Source organism: Solanum dulcamara, chromosome 8 (assembly GCF_947179165.1).
Source record: "Solanum dulcamara chromosome 8, daSolDulc1.2, whole genome shotgun sequence".
Lineage (NCBI taxonomy): Eukaryota > Viridiplantae > Streptophyta > Magnoliopsida > Solanales > Solanaceae > Solanum > Solanum dulcamara.
This window is the reverse complement of record NC_077244.1, coordinates 11,821,713-11,840,272: the sequence shown is the minus strand read 5'-3', so window position 1 is coordinate 11,840,272 and position 18,560 is coordinate 11,821,713. Positions and strand designations below refer to the sequence as shown.

Below are 18,560 nucleotides of genomic sequence, written 5' to 3'. Positions count from 1 at the left end.
GAGTTTTGAAAAGAGTCCAATGAGACTAAATGAGCTGATTTGAAAGAGTTCGATGAGACTAAATGAGTATTTTAAATATTTTACTCACTAAATAGCTATGTGCGTATTGAGTCTTGGGAGGAGTATTGAGCACCGAATTGGGAAAGAGTATAGTCCATACTCGAATTCCATAAACTATGCCGCCAACGTAGGAAAGGATTGTACCGTGTCAAATATTTTCCTATTTCATTGTCCTAAAATGATAGGACTTGATTGATTGACGGATCCATGACTGGTTTGAGTCGTTCATACCCTAGCAAGTATGAACGGACGGAGCAACGACGTGACTCATTGTGCATCACCTATATATAGGTAGTGGGATTATTGTCGGTTAGAGAAACTCCCAATTGAATGGATTGTGTTTGATATGATTGGTTCTATTGTGATTGTAGATGATTGAGTTGAATTGTAAAACATTGTATAATTTAATTTGCATATTTATTGAGTTGAGTTCTTTGAGTTGATTGTTGAGTTGATTGTATATGATCGGATTGGATTAGATGATATGTGATTGGATTGTGTACGATTGGATCGAATTAGTTGATGTGTGATGGATTGGATTAGGTGATATGTGATTGGGTTGAATAGAATGATATATGATTAGATTGGATTGAATGATTTAATTGAATTGTATCGTACATGATCAGACTGGATTGAATGATTTATGATTGGTCTTTGTCTAAATTGTATTCTTACTTTAGACTTATGACACTTTGATTGAGTCTCTCTTATCTTTCTGAGTTGAGATATTTGAACCAACGTTACTCTTCCTTGAGGTATGTTTCATTCTGCATATTACATACTCGTACATTCCATGTACTGACGTCCATTTGGACCTGCATCATTTTATGATGCAGAGATAGGTTTAAGAGATTGTCAATAGAAGCGCCATTGAGGATCTATACACACTCAGCGTATTGGTGAGTCATCCCATACACGCGGAGGACACCACTTATGTTATTCTTGCGTCGAGTTAGCCCTTTTCATTTTGATTTGAGGTAGCCATGAATATGTCATTGACACCCATTAGATAGTAGTGATAGAGGCTTCATAGACTAGATAGTGATGGGTCGATTGAATATTTTATTTCCTTGAATTATTCTTGTCAAACTATTTTAATGACAAAGATTGAAATTTGATTTGTTGGCCCACGGCCTTTCTTTCTTGAGCTAGATTGTCGATTTGGGATTTTTCCACCAAATATTCTCTTTATTTTAAGTCTTCCGCTGATTGAATGAATGAATATATGTGTGATCAGGCTATGTGGTTTGCTTGGGAGCCAGAAATGGTTCCTAAGTGTCGGTCACGTCTAGGGTACCCTCTCGGGGCGTGACAGTGTGGAGGACCCATATTAGGGTAGTAAGCTAGTACATAGTCTCATTATTCTTCCGTATTAGTAGGCGCATTAGTGCACTATAATTTTTTGTGCTCTGACTTCTGTTATTATCTCTCTATTACTTTCTGTACTTTGATTACTCTACTCTACTTTATCTGTGTCGCTTTCGTTATTTGCGTTATTCGTTATTTTTTTTCCCATATCGCTTTGAACTTCTTAGCCTTATCTGGCCTCTTTTTATACTTCTTTTGAGCCGAGGGTCTCTCGAAAACAGTCGTTCTATTTTGGTAGGAGTAAGGTCTGCATACACTTTATCCTCCCCCGACCCCACGCTGTGGGATTTCACTGGGTTGTTGTTGTTGTATAGATATGCTATCATTCTATTAGTTTTTTCTTATAATCATGATGAAAACTTATAAGAAAAGATATTTTTCAATGAAAAGGTATTCTAAGAAAAGGTACTTTTCATGAAAAAACATTCTAAGTAAAGGTACTTTTCAACATGAAAAGATACCTCTAAAGCTATAAATAAACATGGTCCCTGAATAAGAAATACATTCTTTTCTTTTTCTCGCTATCTCACAAAAAGAAACCACAATGAATAATCTTCAAGGTTTAGAAGATCTTGTCTTCTTCAATCAAGTTATTGCCATGGACAAAGGTTAGTGTTCTCTTTTCATTCTTCATCTTTGTCTAATGATTTACTTTCGATCATTGGTGAATTCTATGAAGAATTCCAACATAAAGGTCATCCGTTTGGTATGGGGTGACTTTATGCTTTACAAAATAAGGCACTTGCATTAAGCCCCTAAATTAGAAGGGCCTCATTTTTTAGTAATAATAAAATTATTATAGGTATTTTTAAAAATAAAAGAAAATTGTATTGTCCGTTTCAATTTTTAGTTTAAGATTCAAAAGTTCTTTTTTAGTATTTTTATTAAACTTCAAATTCAATGTGAAATTAAAATTAGACAAACAAATTAAAAAAGAAGAAGTACAACTTTGCATCTCAATTTTTTAATGAAATATATTAATAACTTTGCATCTTAAAAAACCCTAAAAGAATAAACTTTTAATAAAAAAAAACTATATTATTAAAAAATTTAAGGCCTCCGATTATTTTTTGCTTTAAACCACCAAAGTGTTTGGTACTATGATAGAATATCCTAGAATATACTATGAGGTAAGATATTTAATGGAATTAAGTATCCTACTTTTTATATGAAATAACTAATTTTATTATTTTAGTATAAAAATTATTTTAAAATTAGCTAATACCTTAAATTAAATATAAAATAATTTAATTTTAAAATTTGTCAAGAAATTATTATCCTTATTCATGTACCAAATCACCTTAAAGGTCCACCTTTTTAGAGCCCGTTTGGATGAGCTTGAAAAAAGTAACTTTTATGTATGAAATGCTTTTAGAACTTTAAAGTGTTGAAAGTTATTTTTATAAATAACTAGTTGAGTGTTTGGATAAAAGTGCTTAAATGAGGAAAATTATGTGAATTTTAGAGTTAAAAAAATAAAAAAGGTAGTTTGGGAATTTAGTTAAAATATAAGGGATATAAAAATAATTTCCATGGTCAAAGAAAATGACTTTAAGCACTTAGAAAAAAAAATTAGGAATCCTAACTTTTCATTTTTGACTGACTTTAAAACTTTATGATAAAAATAAGGTCTTTTAATCATTTACGAATAAAATAAAATAAAATAATATTTTCAATTCTTTATATAGAAAAACAAAAGTTTCTCATTAAAAACTACTAACTCCTGAGAAAAGAGAAATTAATAGAGTGAGAATAGGACACTCCAAGACTTGTTTCATACTCTTTTTATTCAACAGTGAAGAACAAAGCACAAGGTGAATAGTTATGGAAGTTAACGATGATCTCCCCGCCATACTGGACGAACAGCGCCGTGAAATTGCTGCTGCTCAAGCTGCCGAAGACGATCTCCTCTTCGCCTTTCAACTCCAAATGGAAGAGGCTATGATCAACTCTCTACCCAAAAATGCTGCTTCGAGTTCAAGACTTACTTTTTACGATGAAGACGTCATCCCCAAGAACACAGTTTCTCATTTTTTCGCTGAGGAATTGTTAAAGTACGAGCAGCAAGTTCATGATTGTAAAAAAGCTGAATCGGAGATGAAGAAAATCGAAGACGATCTCAACCGTCGAATTCACGATCAGGCATTCGCACGTGAGATACAGAGCGTGCCGGAGGGTGAGTGGAAGAAGACCGGGGATCATTTGCAGAGGCCGTATGGTGAAGGCTCGTCGAAGGGAGGCGTGGCGATGATGCAAAATGGGGAGCGTTTTAGGGTTTATGTTAAGGGTTTGATGGGTGAAGATGTTGAAGAGCCGGTTGGGGGAAAAACATTTGCTGGGATTGGAGTTGCTGTTTGTGACCCGAGTGGTATATTGGTGTTTGAAGTGAGTAAGGGTTTAGTTGAAAGTGCTGAAATTGTATTGACTGATGAAATTGTAGAGCTGAAAGCACTGATTGAAGGGCTTGATGTTGCTACAATGCTGGGTTTGAAAAGGGTTAATTTTTTCTTGGATAGTCGAACAATCTTGCAATATGTGAGACCACTTGAACTACTACGATGTTGTTTATCTTCTTTGACTAATTATATATTCTAATGCTGTCCAATTACAAAAGCTAGCTCATTAGGAGATGATTGCCCAATATCGTACAAAGAGTCCAAATTCGAACATGTAGAGTTTATTTATATTGTATAAATCCCGACTTAGGTTTATCACTATGATTGATGTATGTTTTGCAGGTTAGGGACAAGTTGCATCCTGGGAAGGGTAATATTGCTGCGCTTGTTGAACAGGCAACTTCTGGTTTAAGAAAATTTGCGGATTGTTTACCATTTGTTGTGGCACCAAACACTGTCAACTTTGCAATTAAACTTGCTACTGATGCGATAATATCTCAGGTTAAGCAACCATCAGAAGCTACTCGAAAGAGAAAGAGCATTACCGAGAGTTGTGCTATTTGTCTGCAGGACACTGATATGGATCATATGTTTCTAATTAATGGTTGCCTGCATTATTATTGCTTTTCCTGTATGAATAAACATGTGGAAGTTAAGCTCCTTCTAGGAATGCTGCCTGAATGCCCTCATGATGGATGCAAATCGGAGTTGAAAATCGACAACTGCAAAAAGTTCTTGACACCCAAGATATATGATTTGATGAGTGAACGTGTGAAAGAAACTACAATTCCTATCACAGAAAAGATTTACTGCCCCAATCCTAAGTGTTCCACATTGATGTCAAAAGCTGAGGTCCAAATTTCTGCCCAAGCTGGGGCCAGAACGTGCACGAAATGCCGCCACATGTTCTGTATCAATTGCAGAGTTCCTTGGCATCAAAACATGACTTGCTTTGACTATAGAAGGCTAAACCCTTACAAGTGCGTAGACGACCCAAAGCTCAAGTCTCTTGCTACACAGAGTCGTTGGCGTCAGTGTGTAAAGTGCAACCATATGGTGTCCCTTGCGGAAGGTTGCTATCATATTTACTGCAGGTCCTTTACTTCTCCTTTCTTCTTACATTCCTGTTGTGCATGTTGGAGTTACATTAACTCCATTAGGTAATAGTGAAGTGATGGTTTTTTGGAATGGTTTACATGAACTTTAGATGTTACAACATACAAGCATGACTATAGTTCATTCTCTAGTGTTCTCTTTTGAAAGGAAAAATATAAGTAATTATCTAACGAAGGTAACTTGTAGCATACACTGCTGTTTTTCCCCTTAGATATTTAGGTTTAGATACTGTTAATGATTGGTAGGAACCTACTCATAAGATACATATTTTTCTGTCCTAAGTGCACCTTTCTGATTAAGCTTGTCTGACTTAATTGGTAATTATCCGACAACATTTTAAGAATTGCCTGCTTTAAGACAATAAACTATAAGCTAAAGATAAGAATGTTGTTCTTTGAAGCTTAAATTAGTACCAGGTTGTCAGAGGCCACACAAGACATGTGGCTTGTATTTGGGATTAAGCCGGTTAGTCGAATCAAAACTTCATATATTGAAGATATTGATGAAATTCGTAGTGAAAATCATGAAATTTATTGTTTGACTAGGAAAAGGAGGATTAGATCATATGTTTACCAAAAATGAAAAAATAAGGAAAAATGTAGCAATTCTTTCATTGGAAGTTTTTGCTCCATTACTCTGTTCTGACTAGTCATAATTTTGGGTGAAGTTGTCGTGTTTAAATGGCTGGAGTTACAAGTCAGATACAATCTGCTTTTCACGACAGAGCTATTAAATATTTTGCAAGTTCTTATTTTGTATTTGGTAATTTTAACCTTGTCAATGGAGAATGGAAAAAAACATCTGTTTAAAGGAGGTGCACTAAACAGGGATAGCTTTTTAAGTTGAAAGTACAATTAGCGTATCATGCTTCATATCGGTTTTATTTTGACAAAGAAACCGTCTCTCTTGCGAAAATCCTTCCTGTATCCTCTGCTATGAAAGATGGACTGCCTCAATTATGTTGGTGCACTTGTTTGTTGCCAGTGACCAGCTTGCTCTGAGGCTATTTCTGTAGTTTCATTTTCGGATTGGACCGTTGTTGACTCGGCCCATTTTGTAGAAGAGAGTTATAATGATTTGGTATGAATATTTCTATTTTTGGCTGGATCTGCTGGAAGGCAAAGCCTTTAAAGTGGCAGCCTTCAAGTGTCTTGAGGGAAGGAAAGTAAATATATTGTCGTCAAGGTATGGGAATGATATTAGGGAAAGAACATGATGCTGGTAAGGGTGATATGTGTTAGAATAATTATATCAACTACCAAAACAGAGAAGAGAGTGAAAAACTTAACAGTAACTCAACTGGCATGACTAGCATCTTTCATCTGTATAATCTTTGTTTTATTGCATTTTAGAAAGGCCTTAAATACTTATTGATCTAAAGGTATGTGGAAAGCATCATCCACCTAAGGGTGTGCATAGCGGTCAATGAAGATGGATGGACCATGGGAGATCGATGTTTAAATCCTGTCAGAAGCAAAAACCTCTAAATGAATTCTTCCTATCTGTGTATATGTGAGAGACACTAGGTACCCAGGGAATTAGTCGATTCTTGTGCAAATTGATCCAAACATCACTCTTGTTAAAAAAAGATCTGGAAAGTATCAAATGAAGGTTTATGAAGTAACTCTTCAGTCAGACTTAAAAGGTGACAGAGAGGACCTGAATGCTATGTCCCTTTAGATGATGGAGTATCCATTCTCTTTGCTTTAGTACTTCCAAAGCCTTTGATCTTTGCCTAAAGTGTATGTGATGCATGAGTCTTGAGGACTTGTGCCCTACTTCTTAATTGTGAAGAATCGTGCAGCCTAAACTTGTACAGAGAAAAGTACAGATAGGAAATAAATCAGTTGGTGATCCCGACAATATGAGTCCTTCCCAAGTCCCAGAAACCATGTAATTATGAATAGAATCCTCTAGAATTGTTAAATGAAGACAAAAGCAGGAGGGGAAGGTTTTAGTACTGAATCCCACCTATGGACCAGAAACTAAAAGATCTTTTCGATGTTAAATACCGAGGTAATTTGGTGATCTTTTTCTCCTTGGGTTGTTTTGAAGTTTCTTGCAACTGTGTATATTATTTCGTGATTTGAAGGGAGTTAGAATATTTTTATTTCATTTGTGGCACAAGGTGATTCTATAACATTCACATATATCGTCTCTTTGAGCAAATTTTGTTGTTTCTTTGCTCTTCTTTTTTTGCTAGGCAATATTTGTTTTATAAATAAGCCACATTGGATAGCTATACTCTTGCCTTTTTCTTTCCTTTATATGGGCAGTGAGGTTGTGTGAGTTGGGTATATGCTGTAATTCATGGCCTGAAACTAATGTTAAACAAGCTGGTTCACTTCATTAACAAATGTTTTTTTGTCAGATGTGGTCATGAGTTTTGTTACACGTGTGGAGCTGAATGGAAGAACAAGAAACCGACATGCTCTTGCCCAATATGGACTGAGAGAAATATCATTCGTCAAAATTGACGCCAACCAAGGAGTTCTTTTATTTCATGATGCTCTTTGTAGTTTTCTTGTTAATATATGCTGCAAGGATGTTAATAATAGGATTATTCCCCTCCCCCCCCCCACCCCCCCTCCCCGAGTAGAAGTTTATGGACAAACAAATTTGCTTTCTTGATAGTTTTGAGGATTGTGTGTTAGTTCATGGTTTCATTTTTCAATTTTATGGTATGCCAGTTAATTACTCCTAAATTCATTTCATGCAAAGCACGTTATTCTCCTGCTATTCTAGTAAGTTGAGACGTGGATCTGTATCAACATAATTACTGTTGTTGTAAAGCGACAATAATTCTAACACAATAAAAACTCTCTGACTCATGTACAGATCTATATCTATATCTACATCTATATATTATTAAAAGGAGAGGATAAAGCCATCAAATTCAGAATTAAAGGTTAGTTAGTAGTTACTATTTTGAAATTTAAACAAAAAAAAATAATGTAAAAAATGTAATAAAATTGTGAATCCTTCGTGGAAGAAAATGGGGTAATCATTAATATACATTTGTTATTCTATATCATTGGACATTGTATTTTCAGGATGCTTGTATGTGTGTTGCATTTGTTCTTTAAAGGGGTCAGTTTGTTTTTAAAGTTTATTCAATTTTTTTTAATATTTACAATAGCTTTTTTGGTGTTGTTTTGAAAATTAATGTGGTTAATATAGTCTGATGTGATCATGGTTTAAAAATGATTTTATATATCTTTTAATATTGTGATTGTTAAACACTTATTTGTTGTGTATTCTTTTTGTTTCTATATTTATACTTTGTTTTGCATATTTTATTTTGTTTACCGTAGTTGTGGTTATTGTTTTCATTTTGGTCTGATTCAATTCTGCTCTCGCAGCCATGTCTGCCAAATTTTTCTCCCAGGTAATTCCATCACATAACTATAGACCTTAGGATTAGCGGGTTTTAGTTTAGTTGGAGATCTGATCTGTTTGTGGAAAATAGTTCTCTTCAAGCAGATTTCACATATTATAATTTTTTTTATTTTTTATAAATACATCTTCTATTCTAATCCAAGTCATATAATATGCAGAAAATTATAGCATGCAATTGCCAATAATATAATTTTTTGTTGCTTACAAACTTATGACTCCCACTTCCATTCGAATTCTTTTAAGGTATGGATGCAAAATTTGACAACTTTGTACTATTTTTTTCCATTAGTTTCTATAGTGATTTTTTATATGTATTTTTATGTTATATATCCACTTTTTGTTTACAAGGTATTTGAAGGATCAAAAAGAATTTTTCAGCAGAAAAGGAGAACTGGAGATGTCGTTATTAAATTGGTTGAGTGACTTTTTAATTGAAATATCAATAGTTGAGTGACTTTGTATGTAAAATATTTATAGTTGAGTGACTTTGAGGTTATAAAAGAAAGTTGCGTGACTTTTTAAATGAAATATCAATAGTTGAGTGACTTTCTGTTAAAAAAATCCTTAGTTGAGTGACTTTGAGGTTATAAAAGAAAGTTGAGTTACTTTCTATGAAAAACTATTGTTTGAGTGTTCATTTGAGATATTAACACACTAAAATTGTGGTCATATATTCAACTTTAGTATATTTTCTTTTTAAGTACAGATTTACTTTGTAATGAAAGTTTTTAATTTTCAAACAAAAAATAGTGTATGATAAGGAAGTTAGTATATTAACCAACATTTTCTAAAATTTGGTTTGCATCTTCATTTTTGAAAATATATGATATTTTAAAAGAAATTGAATTATAATATCAAAGATACCATTTCCAAGGATTCACTTAATTCCACATTATAATCTGTTTCCACTGCATGGAATATAAAAATAACACATCAAAAAAAAAATGGTAGACATTATCATAAAATAATTAAAAAATATATCTCTATTCATACTTTGGGACAAATTCAAAATCATAATATAGTATTATATATGACATTAATACGCAAAATACAAAAACAAAAATTCTTATAAAATATCTTGGTGAAAAAAAGTACAAAAGAGGTAAAAATGAATTGCAAATGTTTTTACTTTGGATTCAACAAAAAATAAATAAACGTCATCAATAATAATATTACAATTATATTAAAATATTAAAATAATAGAATATATTAAAATCAAGTAATATTTTTCAGGATGAAGAAAATATATTGACTTACATTATAAAAACAGAAAATCATCGAATAAAAATATCAAGGCAAGTAATAAGTTAATAAAAAATTCAGTGGATAATGTAATAATATTAAGTAGTCATCAATAATGTAATAAGCAAAAGCAAATTATATAGTACAAGTTCTTTAATTATCATGTTATTCTTTCTTCATTTTCATGAAGATTTAGTTATAATATTGCATTAAAAAAATTAGATGACAATAGAAATTTAGATAACGGAATGTGATCCATTATATACTGAAATAAGTCATATTAAACTATATATGATTAATAATTTTTTATATCATTCGCGCATCATGAAAATGAATATTTAGACTTGTTGTGTTCAAGCAGGCTTTATTCACATTCTTTAGAATGTCCGTTCAATTTTTGTATATTGCAATTTGAATAGTAGAATTTAGTGTCACATTCCACAGTAGGAAAAGAATGCAGGCCATAGCTTCTTTTCTTACTTTGATGAACTAGAAATGCAGAGTCTGCTTTGACCCTTCCTTAGTAACAAATTATAAACAACTTCTACTATAGGTGATGCACGCATAATTGAGTTTAATACAACGGAACTGTAATTTTGAGTGATTTGAACAACAGTCTCACCAATTGCTCAAGATGCGGGCTATGGGAGACTAAACTTCCTAGCAACTTGGAAGAAATTATTACGCCTCGTAATTCCATAATATGTAACCTATCAAATCCTTTGAATGCTGTTGGATATATTTATGAGTTTGTATTGAACAATTTTCAAGAGTTAGATGCCTCAACTGCAAACATGTGAAAAGTGATGAAGGAATTTTGTATTTCTTGATCAATAATGGAAATCTAAGAACAAGGTGTTGAGTTGCATTTCTTGAGAGGAACAATATCAATCTCAAGCCACCTTTGCAAATTAGCAAGGCAGAGGTTAAACTTCGTAATTCGGTCATGTATGAAGAGTCCAATTCTCTGAAATAGTATATCATTTATAAATATAAGTATACAAAATTATTATATTTTGTACATTTTATACTATAAACGAAAATAAAATACTTGTTAAATTTAAAATCTCAATTAATGTTTATATTTTATTAGTTAAAAATAAAAAAATGACAATATATATACCGCTTGAATTGACGAAGATTTTTGTCCAAACTTTGTAAAAAGTTAATAGGTTTCCATTAAATGATGTCTAAGAGCATAACAATTGATTCTTCTATATACTAACAAGGGTTGTGGACTTGTGGTGGAATGATAAGTACTTCTTCATCCTTAATTAGAGGTCTCGGATTTGAGTTCTCCTGGGTACGGAGTCCCTTTTGTTAGGAAGCGTTTTTACCCCCCAATGTGGTACTTTCCGACGCGAATAACTTATTATGTGCATGACATTAAATCATTAATGTTGATTATCATAAATATTTTGTTAGTATATTTTTTTTGTACATGATATATTTCTTACAAAATATAATTACACAATGAGTATTTTACAAAAAGTGTACTACTATAATGAATGCCGTTGTTGTTATAGGCAGAATGTTGTTTAAGAGGACTAAATATAACATGAAAGATCGATTCCAAAAATAAATAAATGTTATACCTCTGAAATTACCAAAATAACCCTAGAGGATAGCGCACTCGCATAACGTATCATTCCTAACTTTTTGGCCAATTCGAGATCGAAATATCAATCTCGGTGAAAATTCATGTGGAAAAGTGGTCTCGATTGAATTTTAGGCCAATCGGATCAAAAGATAATTTTTTAGGGCAAAATTGCTTAACCAGAAGAGTGCGCGACAGATCGCGGACCTACCCCAACATAACTCATTTTCATCAATTTTTCATAAAACACATTCACTGAATGTGATTTATGTGTTATTTTTAGTTTTAAGCGAGTGGCATTCCGGACTTTTCTCCACCCCTCTTATATTTAACCTCCAACTTTCTTAGGTCGTTTTCGACCTTAAAACAGTTCCTAAATGCATTCCTAAGTCTTTTTATGAAAAATTAACTTAAGAGCTAGGGCTAAGGAGAGGAGAAGAGGCTAGGGTTCAAGAGATTCAAGCAAATTCTTTGCAATTTGATTGCCCAATCTACATTCTAGGTATGTAAGGCTAACTAAAACATGGATTTAAGTTCTTCCATGTGCCCTAATTAGTTGACGTGTTGAATTGGGTCTTCTATGAGTAATTTCTTGAAAGTTTTCCTTAAACCTTAGTATATTCTTGCATAATATGATATTGATGATTGTTTTATGATTATAATACTTGTAACAAATGATTTGGTCTTTTTCTACATGAACCCTAACTATAAATTTACCAATATTTGAATGTCCCTATGTAATGATTGAGTCTAGAACCATGAACTGTGGATGCCTTGAATGTGAATGGGATTGAACATGAATGTAGCCTTAATGAAACTTGAAGGTCCTTTGTATTTTCATAAATTGAACTCAAATGATTGAAAAGACTTAAATGTTGTCATAAATTCATATCTAAACTACTCTTGAAAGATGTGATCGGGATTGAAGGGTATGATTGGTTGAGAGGTTTGATTGTGATAGAATTGATGAATTGATAAGAGTCCAAATGAGACTCGTCGAATGACTAGATTGAACTGATTGGATAGAGTTTTATGAGCATTGAGTCTTGGAAGGAGTATTGAGCACCAAATTAAGTGAGAGTAACTAATAACTCGAACTCAATAACTACATAGACAACGTAGGTGAGGATTGTACCATAAATCAGATGAATTCCCTTATTGTCCCTACAGTGGACTTGACTGATTGATTGTGGATCCTTGATTGTCTAAATCATATTTACTTTAGACTTGTAATATCGTGATTGAGTTTCTTATTCTGATTTGAGCTTATTCTATCTTGATGGTTATTATTTTCTTGGCGTTTTAAATTCTCGTACATTCCACGTACTGACGTCCATTTGGGCCTGCATCTTTTCATGATGCAAAGACATGTATTAGAGATCATCAACAGGCGCTTAGTTGAGGATCAAATTTGTCATCAACTTTGGTGAGTCTTTCCTGCTTTCGGAGGATTCCATACTTATCTTTCATTATGTTGAGATAGTACTTTTCTTTCATTGAGGTATCCATGAACTTGTCATGAGCCCCATCTAGATAGTAGAGGTAGAAGCTTCATAGACTAGACACTGATTGTTTGATTTGATGTCATTATAGCTTGACTAGTTAATCTTAAACTATTCTTACGACATAAATTTTAGATTTGATTGTTGGCCTTTGGCCTTTATTCTTTGAGTTATTGATTATGTTACCCTCTATGAGGTGTTTTTCCTTACTTTTGAGCCTTACGCTGTATGATTGGACCAGCGATTAGGCTAAGTGGTTCTCTTGGGGACCATCAATGGTTTGTGAGTGTCGGCCACATCTAGGGTACCCTTCCGGAGTGTGACAATAAATCAAGCCGTTATATTGAAATATCGTTATAACAAATGATTGTTATAGAGATATTTGACAATATATTTTTTAAGAAAATATTAAGTGGTATTCACCCCAAAATGTTATCAAATAGTAAAAATATGCAATACTACGAATTGTCATTTGCTAAAATTTGATAAATCATGATTTCAAATCGCATGTTCAAACACAGATTTGAAATCATGACTTCATATAACATGTCCAAACACAAGCTTTAAAGTAAATAACTATTGTACATAGCTAAACAAGACTTAACTTAATAGAGCTAATTAGTTGATTAGTGCCTCGAGTTGATAACATGGTATAAAATGCTATTTTATCCATTTTAATTTGATTGACATATTTTGATTGGACACAAGGATTAAGAAAATAAAAAAAACTTTTGAATTTTGTAGTCTTAAATTAAAGATATATTAAATATATTAAATGTATTTTGATTTTGTGGTATTAAATATGTAAGTTGCTAAAATAAGAAATAACCATTTTCTTTAAAACAACTAAAAAGAAAAGTATGGTGAAACAAATTGAAAATGAGGTAGTATACCAGCAAACGATGTGGTGCAGTGGATTGAGCTACTCAATCCCTATTAGAGGTCTCTGGTCGAGCCCTGAATATGAAAAAAACTTTGGTGAGAGAGTGCTTCAACCGAATGGATCCCTACGGGGCACGAATCTGGAATCCCAAATGAAAAAAACTTTGTGGATAGTGTTGCGATTAAAGCTTATTTTTGTAAAAAACTTGGATTTTCTTCTCGTTTCTGTTCATCAATTCTTGGATTACATGACAACGTGAACAGTTTCTTTTTGGAGATTCATTAAATTTTTCATCCCTGTTTATATTTTACCGACAAATTTAGATCATTTTGGTGTTGAAATACATTTTTTTTTTTTTTTTTTTTTTTTTTTTTTTTTATGGGAACAGACCCTACACGAGGCTCCCACCTCTCGTGCACAGTCAGGGGTTAAGCAACACCCCCAAGCCTTAACATAAATAATCAAAGTAAAAATACAAGGAGGGGGACATAAACCTTACCTCCGATCCTATGGTGGTTCATAAGTCGGCTAACCTATTAAAGGTCGGCTAACTCATCCCCGATACAGAGAAGATACTAACTATAACTAGAAAGCATTAAACCTGTGAGAGGACTCCTCCCGGTACAATTCAACTATGAAAGCATAAATGAGGGAGACTCTCCCCTTCCATGAGAAAAAAGAAAAGAAAAGTACACTAGTCCTATTCCAACTATGCTACGTACCAGACATAGCTACATTGAAGAAGAACAAGTATACGAAACTTCTATCTCGCATGGGATGGGAAAATTCTTTTCATCTTTGCTCTTTTTAGTCTTGTCGTACCAAGTAAATCCAGATGAAATATGCCATTGCATCAGTATCATGATTATCAACTACGGGGGCTGAAAAGAGTTGAAATATATGGAGCTATAGTTTCCAACAGCCTTGGAGTTGTTGTGGAGAAAATTGATAGCCTGAATTAGCCAAGGAAGCAAACAAACATGGTTGTTGCAGTCTTGTACCCAATTCCTTGCTGCCTCTATAGTTGCAGTGGTAGCATGATTGTTGTTGCAGGTTAGGTTCAGTAGTAGATACCTATTTTGGTACCTGCACAGGCAAACAACACCAGAAAAACACACAAACAAACTATTGTGTGCTGCATATGCTGTATTCTGCTGCTGTGCTGCATATGGTAGGTACAAATGGTGGTTGATGATGAAGGCTGCAGTATCCTTGTGATGCCAAGTATTCTCAACTTTGAAGTTGTAGCAGGTGTGCATCAGTGAACCTGCATTAGCAATTAACAGAGGGGCAAGCAATTGTGGGAAGAGAAAAGGCTGATGCATGTTTTTGTGCAACTCCTTGTTGCTTCCATTGTAGTTAGGCTGCTTATTGGTCTTTGTTTTGAGATGGTTAACCTTCTTGGAGTACCTGCACAGAAAAACAACACCAACAAACTTGTATTTGTTTCTTGTCTGATGCAGGTTGATGGACTTGTTGCTGAGGTGTGTTGATAATGGAGAATGTGGTTGGCAATCTGATTGTTCTGCTTCATAGTAGCCCCAGGTTGCTGCAGCCTTTGTAGCATTTCTAAAGGGGGTCTGCCAGCTACATTGATGAAGCTGAGGATGACTGATGGGGATCAATGCAGATTCTGGGAGTGAGCTGCAGCTGGGGTACCTGCATAAAACAAAATCACCAAACCTCACTGCCAAGGAGATCTGCAGGCTGCTGTACCCATGTTCCTTGTGTGCTGCCAGTTGGTGGAGTGTTTGCTGTGGTGTGTTTATGTTAGAGAGTGTGGATGGAAAGCTGAGTGTGCTGCTCCATGAGAGCCCCAGGACCTTGCAGCCCTCATAGTAGTTCCAAAGAGGGTCTAAACAAAGACAATCAAGCAAATACAAACAAACAAACAAACACCAAAACCAGAAGCTAATTGCCATGCTGCACAATTCTTTTGTAGGCCTCTTAGTGAAGGTATTTGTTTTGTTGGTTGTATCTGTGTTGTGCTCTATGTAGGTGTTGGGAGCACAAGTTGATGAGTCCATCCTGACATCTGCATCTACACACCAAGCAAGAACCAGCAAGAAAGGAGCTGCTGCAGGTGTTGAGCTATTAGAGATGGCATAGATGGAGTGTATTTGTTCCTTGTCTGCTGCAGGTTGGTATAGTTGTTGGTGGGGTGTGTTGATAATAGAGAGTGTGGTTAGCCAGCTGAGTGTGTTGCTCCATAGAAGCCCCAGGTTACTGCAGCCCTCATAGTAGTGCCAAAGAGGTTCTAAACAAAAACAGGCAACCAAAGACAAGCAACAAGGCAAACAGGTGTTGAGCTGCTGCAGGTGTTGCATGTGTTGAGCTGCTGCAGGTGTTGAGCTGCTGCAGGTGTTGTCCTCTATGTATTTGTTATTAAAGCATGTTGGTATATATCTCCAACAACCTGCAAATACACAACAAATAACCAAGGACAAGCAAAGACCTGTAAAGGTTAATAGAAAAGAATGGATCTCACAGAGAATTTTGGAGCCTGTTAGCATTTTCCATGTCGCTCGACTAATGTCTCCACTTATCCGTTTGAGCTGAAACTTTCTGTAGTTTGCATATATATCCTTTAATTTAGACATGCAAAGTTTGAAGGCTTGTTTCCCAAGTTGGAGCTTCCAATTAGCAAAATTCTTCCTTTTTAGGCTTAAGACAGCTGAAATCTTCAATGTCGCTCGCCTAACGCCTCCAATTATCCGTTTGGGCTGAAATTTCTTGGGCCTTATCAAAATAATATATTCTGCAATCCTGCAAAATTTGGGGGCCTTTGGATAAGTCCACCAGCTGCACCTCACCCTACACATGCTGACCTGCTGAAGCTTAAGTGCTGCAGGGTGATTGGAATTTGTGTTGTTGATTTTCTCTATGTATTTGTGGTTAATGAATGTTGATACATCACTCCAGGATCCTGAAATAATACAACAACCAAAAACAAACAAAACAAGGCATGCACAAACTAGCAAACAGGAGGGGACCTCATTAAGGTCTTTGGAAACTATTAACTTTTTCCAAGTCGCTCGACTAACGTCTCCAATTATCCGTTTGACCTGAAACTTCATGATGTTTGCATATATGGCCTTTTCTTTATCCCTGCAAATTTTGAAGGCTTGACTCCCAAGCTGTAGCTTCCAATTACCAAGTTTCTCTCTCTTTAGGCTTAAGACTTCTGATTTTTCCAAAGTCGCTCGCCTAACGTCTCCAATTATCCTTTTGAGCTGAAACTTGTTGAACCTTTCCAAATTAGTATATGATGCAATCCTGCAAAGTTTGTAGGTGTTTGGACATGTCCACTTGGTACAAATCACCCTGCACCAGCAAATAGAAAAGCACAAAGGCAAATAATTCTGCAGATTATAATAGCTACTACTATTGTCTTGTATGTGTTCCCTGAAGGTTGCAGTTTTGTGACTTTGTTGCTGCAGGATGTTGTTGCTGAGTAAGTTATGAGGCAGGCTGAAATTGCAATACAAAGGGCTTCTTATGCATGGTCCTGTGATTAGATGACTAATTTTAATTAAATTACAGTTGCAGCTTGCTAAATTGAAAATGTGAACACTAATTTTTATTTTTAGAGATTCTTCATTTTTTCCATCCTATCTGTTTATGGCGAAATTTCATTTTGGTCTTGCTCTATGATGGATCCAAAGGGCATAAAGCATTGTAGTTCATCCATTTGTGAGCGAACTATCTTTAAAGTTTGTGTAATATTATTTCGGATGAATTTGGAATTAACTGAGGGGACGAAGGTGTTAAAGATGTTAGTCATAGTTCGTCCATAAATAGGTGAACTGTCCGTTTTGATATGTGTTTTTAGAGAGGATCCCTTTTGGTGTTTAGGGTTCAAAAAGTGTCCGTTTTAATATCGGATACTTTATGACACCCTTTGAGTTACTCAATGTTATATAGAGGTTTTGAGGATTATGTTGAATACACTTGAAGACTTGTAAAACACTAGAAAGAAATAAAAAAAATCTTTATAGTCTCTACTCTTGTCTCTCTTTGAAGTTGAAATTTTATTTGGACATGCAATTTGAATTTTTTTTTAATCATAAATATGAAAATCTCACAAGTTGTGAAAAGTATCAAAATTTTCCCATTTTTATATAATCTTACCAAATGAGCAAATCATAGTTCATAAACAAGATAATAGAATGTCTCGACATTTCTCCATGTTTCTTTTATACAAAATATTTGCGATTATAAATTTTCAAACACATATAATTCTGTAAAGATCTATTGCGTAATAAAATAATAACTAGTTATTCTTTAATATAATTCTTTCACATGGTACAAATAATTTCTTCACGTCGAGCATGAATCATTTTTTTTTGAAAAATTTGGAATGATGAGTCTTCTTTTACAAAATATAAGTTTTTAAGTCATGTTTTACATTTAACAAACTTGAAATCACAATTTGAAATGGCAAATTATTTTTTTTTGAGAATTTGAGAAATCATGATCTCAAGTCACATGTCTAAACACTGATTTAAAATTAGGATTTTATATCGCATGTTCAAACATATGGTTAAAAGTAAATAGACAATGCGGATAGACTGGAGTACTGCGAAAGCTACGAGGTTTCGCCAAAGCTGGATGAAAGTGATTCTATTGATACGTTTGTTGTAGATTTTGAGAACATGAATATGCATCATTAAAAGATGCAGCATCACTAAAGTAAGTACATGAAATATACGATATGTAAAATAGCTGAATAAAACAACTGCCTAAAGCTGAATATAGTGAGCTAAATGAATAATTCTAAAGATAGACTAAAATAAAGTCAATCTCTAAGCCCTTACTAGGGTCTTTCTAAGGAGTTGTCTGAATCAATGGTACGATCCTATCCTACGCCGACGGTGTAGTTATGAATTTTTGATTATCTGAATCCTTACCCACTCGATGCTCAATACTACTCCCAAAATAATGCATTAATGCTCAATAACTGTATGATGTCCCATTTAGGGAAAAGGTCCACTCTA

At 34.2% G+C, this 18,560-nt stretch overlaps 1 protein-coding gene across 1 annotated transcript; it reads left to right on the top strand.

The window, feature by feature from the left end:
- The first annotated feature begins 3,154 nt into the window (after nucleotides 1–3,154).
- LOC129899687 (E3 ubiquitin-protein ligase RSL1-like) lies at nucleotides 3,155–7,504 on the top strand. Its single transcript, XM_055974713.1, has 3 exons — nucleotides 3,155–3,963; nucleotides 4,167–4,918; nucleotides 7,312–7,504. The coding sequence occupies exons 1-3, from the start codon at nucleotides 3,253–3,255 to the stop codon at nucleotides 7,415–7,417; spliced, it is 1,569 nt and encodes a 522-aa protein (XP_055830688.1). The 5' UTR covers nucleotides 3,155–3,252; the 3' UTR covers nucleotides 7,418–7,504.
- Nucleotides 7,505–18,560: the final 11,056 nt, after the last annotated feature.

Excerpts from the sequence above, each read along its gene's own strand:
- LOC129899687 (XM_055974713.1), top strand. The coding sequence starts at position 3,253 with ATGGAAGTTAACGATGATCTCCCCGCCATACTGGACGAACAGCGCCGT. Across the intron at positions 3,964-4,166 it reads GTCGAACAATCTTGCAATAT|GTTAGGGACAAGTTGCATCC; the intron begins GTGAGACCACTT and ends TATGTTTTGCAG. Across the intron at positions 4,919-7,311 it reads TGCTATCATATTTACTGCAG|ATGTGGTCATGAGTTTTGTT; the intron begins GTCCTTTACTTC and ends TTTTTTTGTCAG.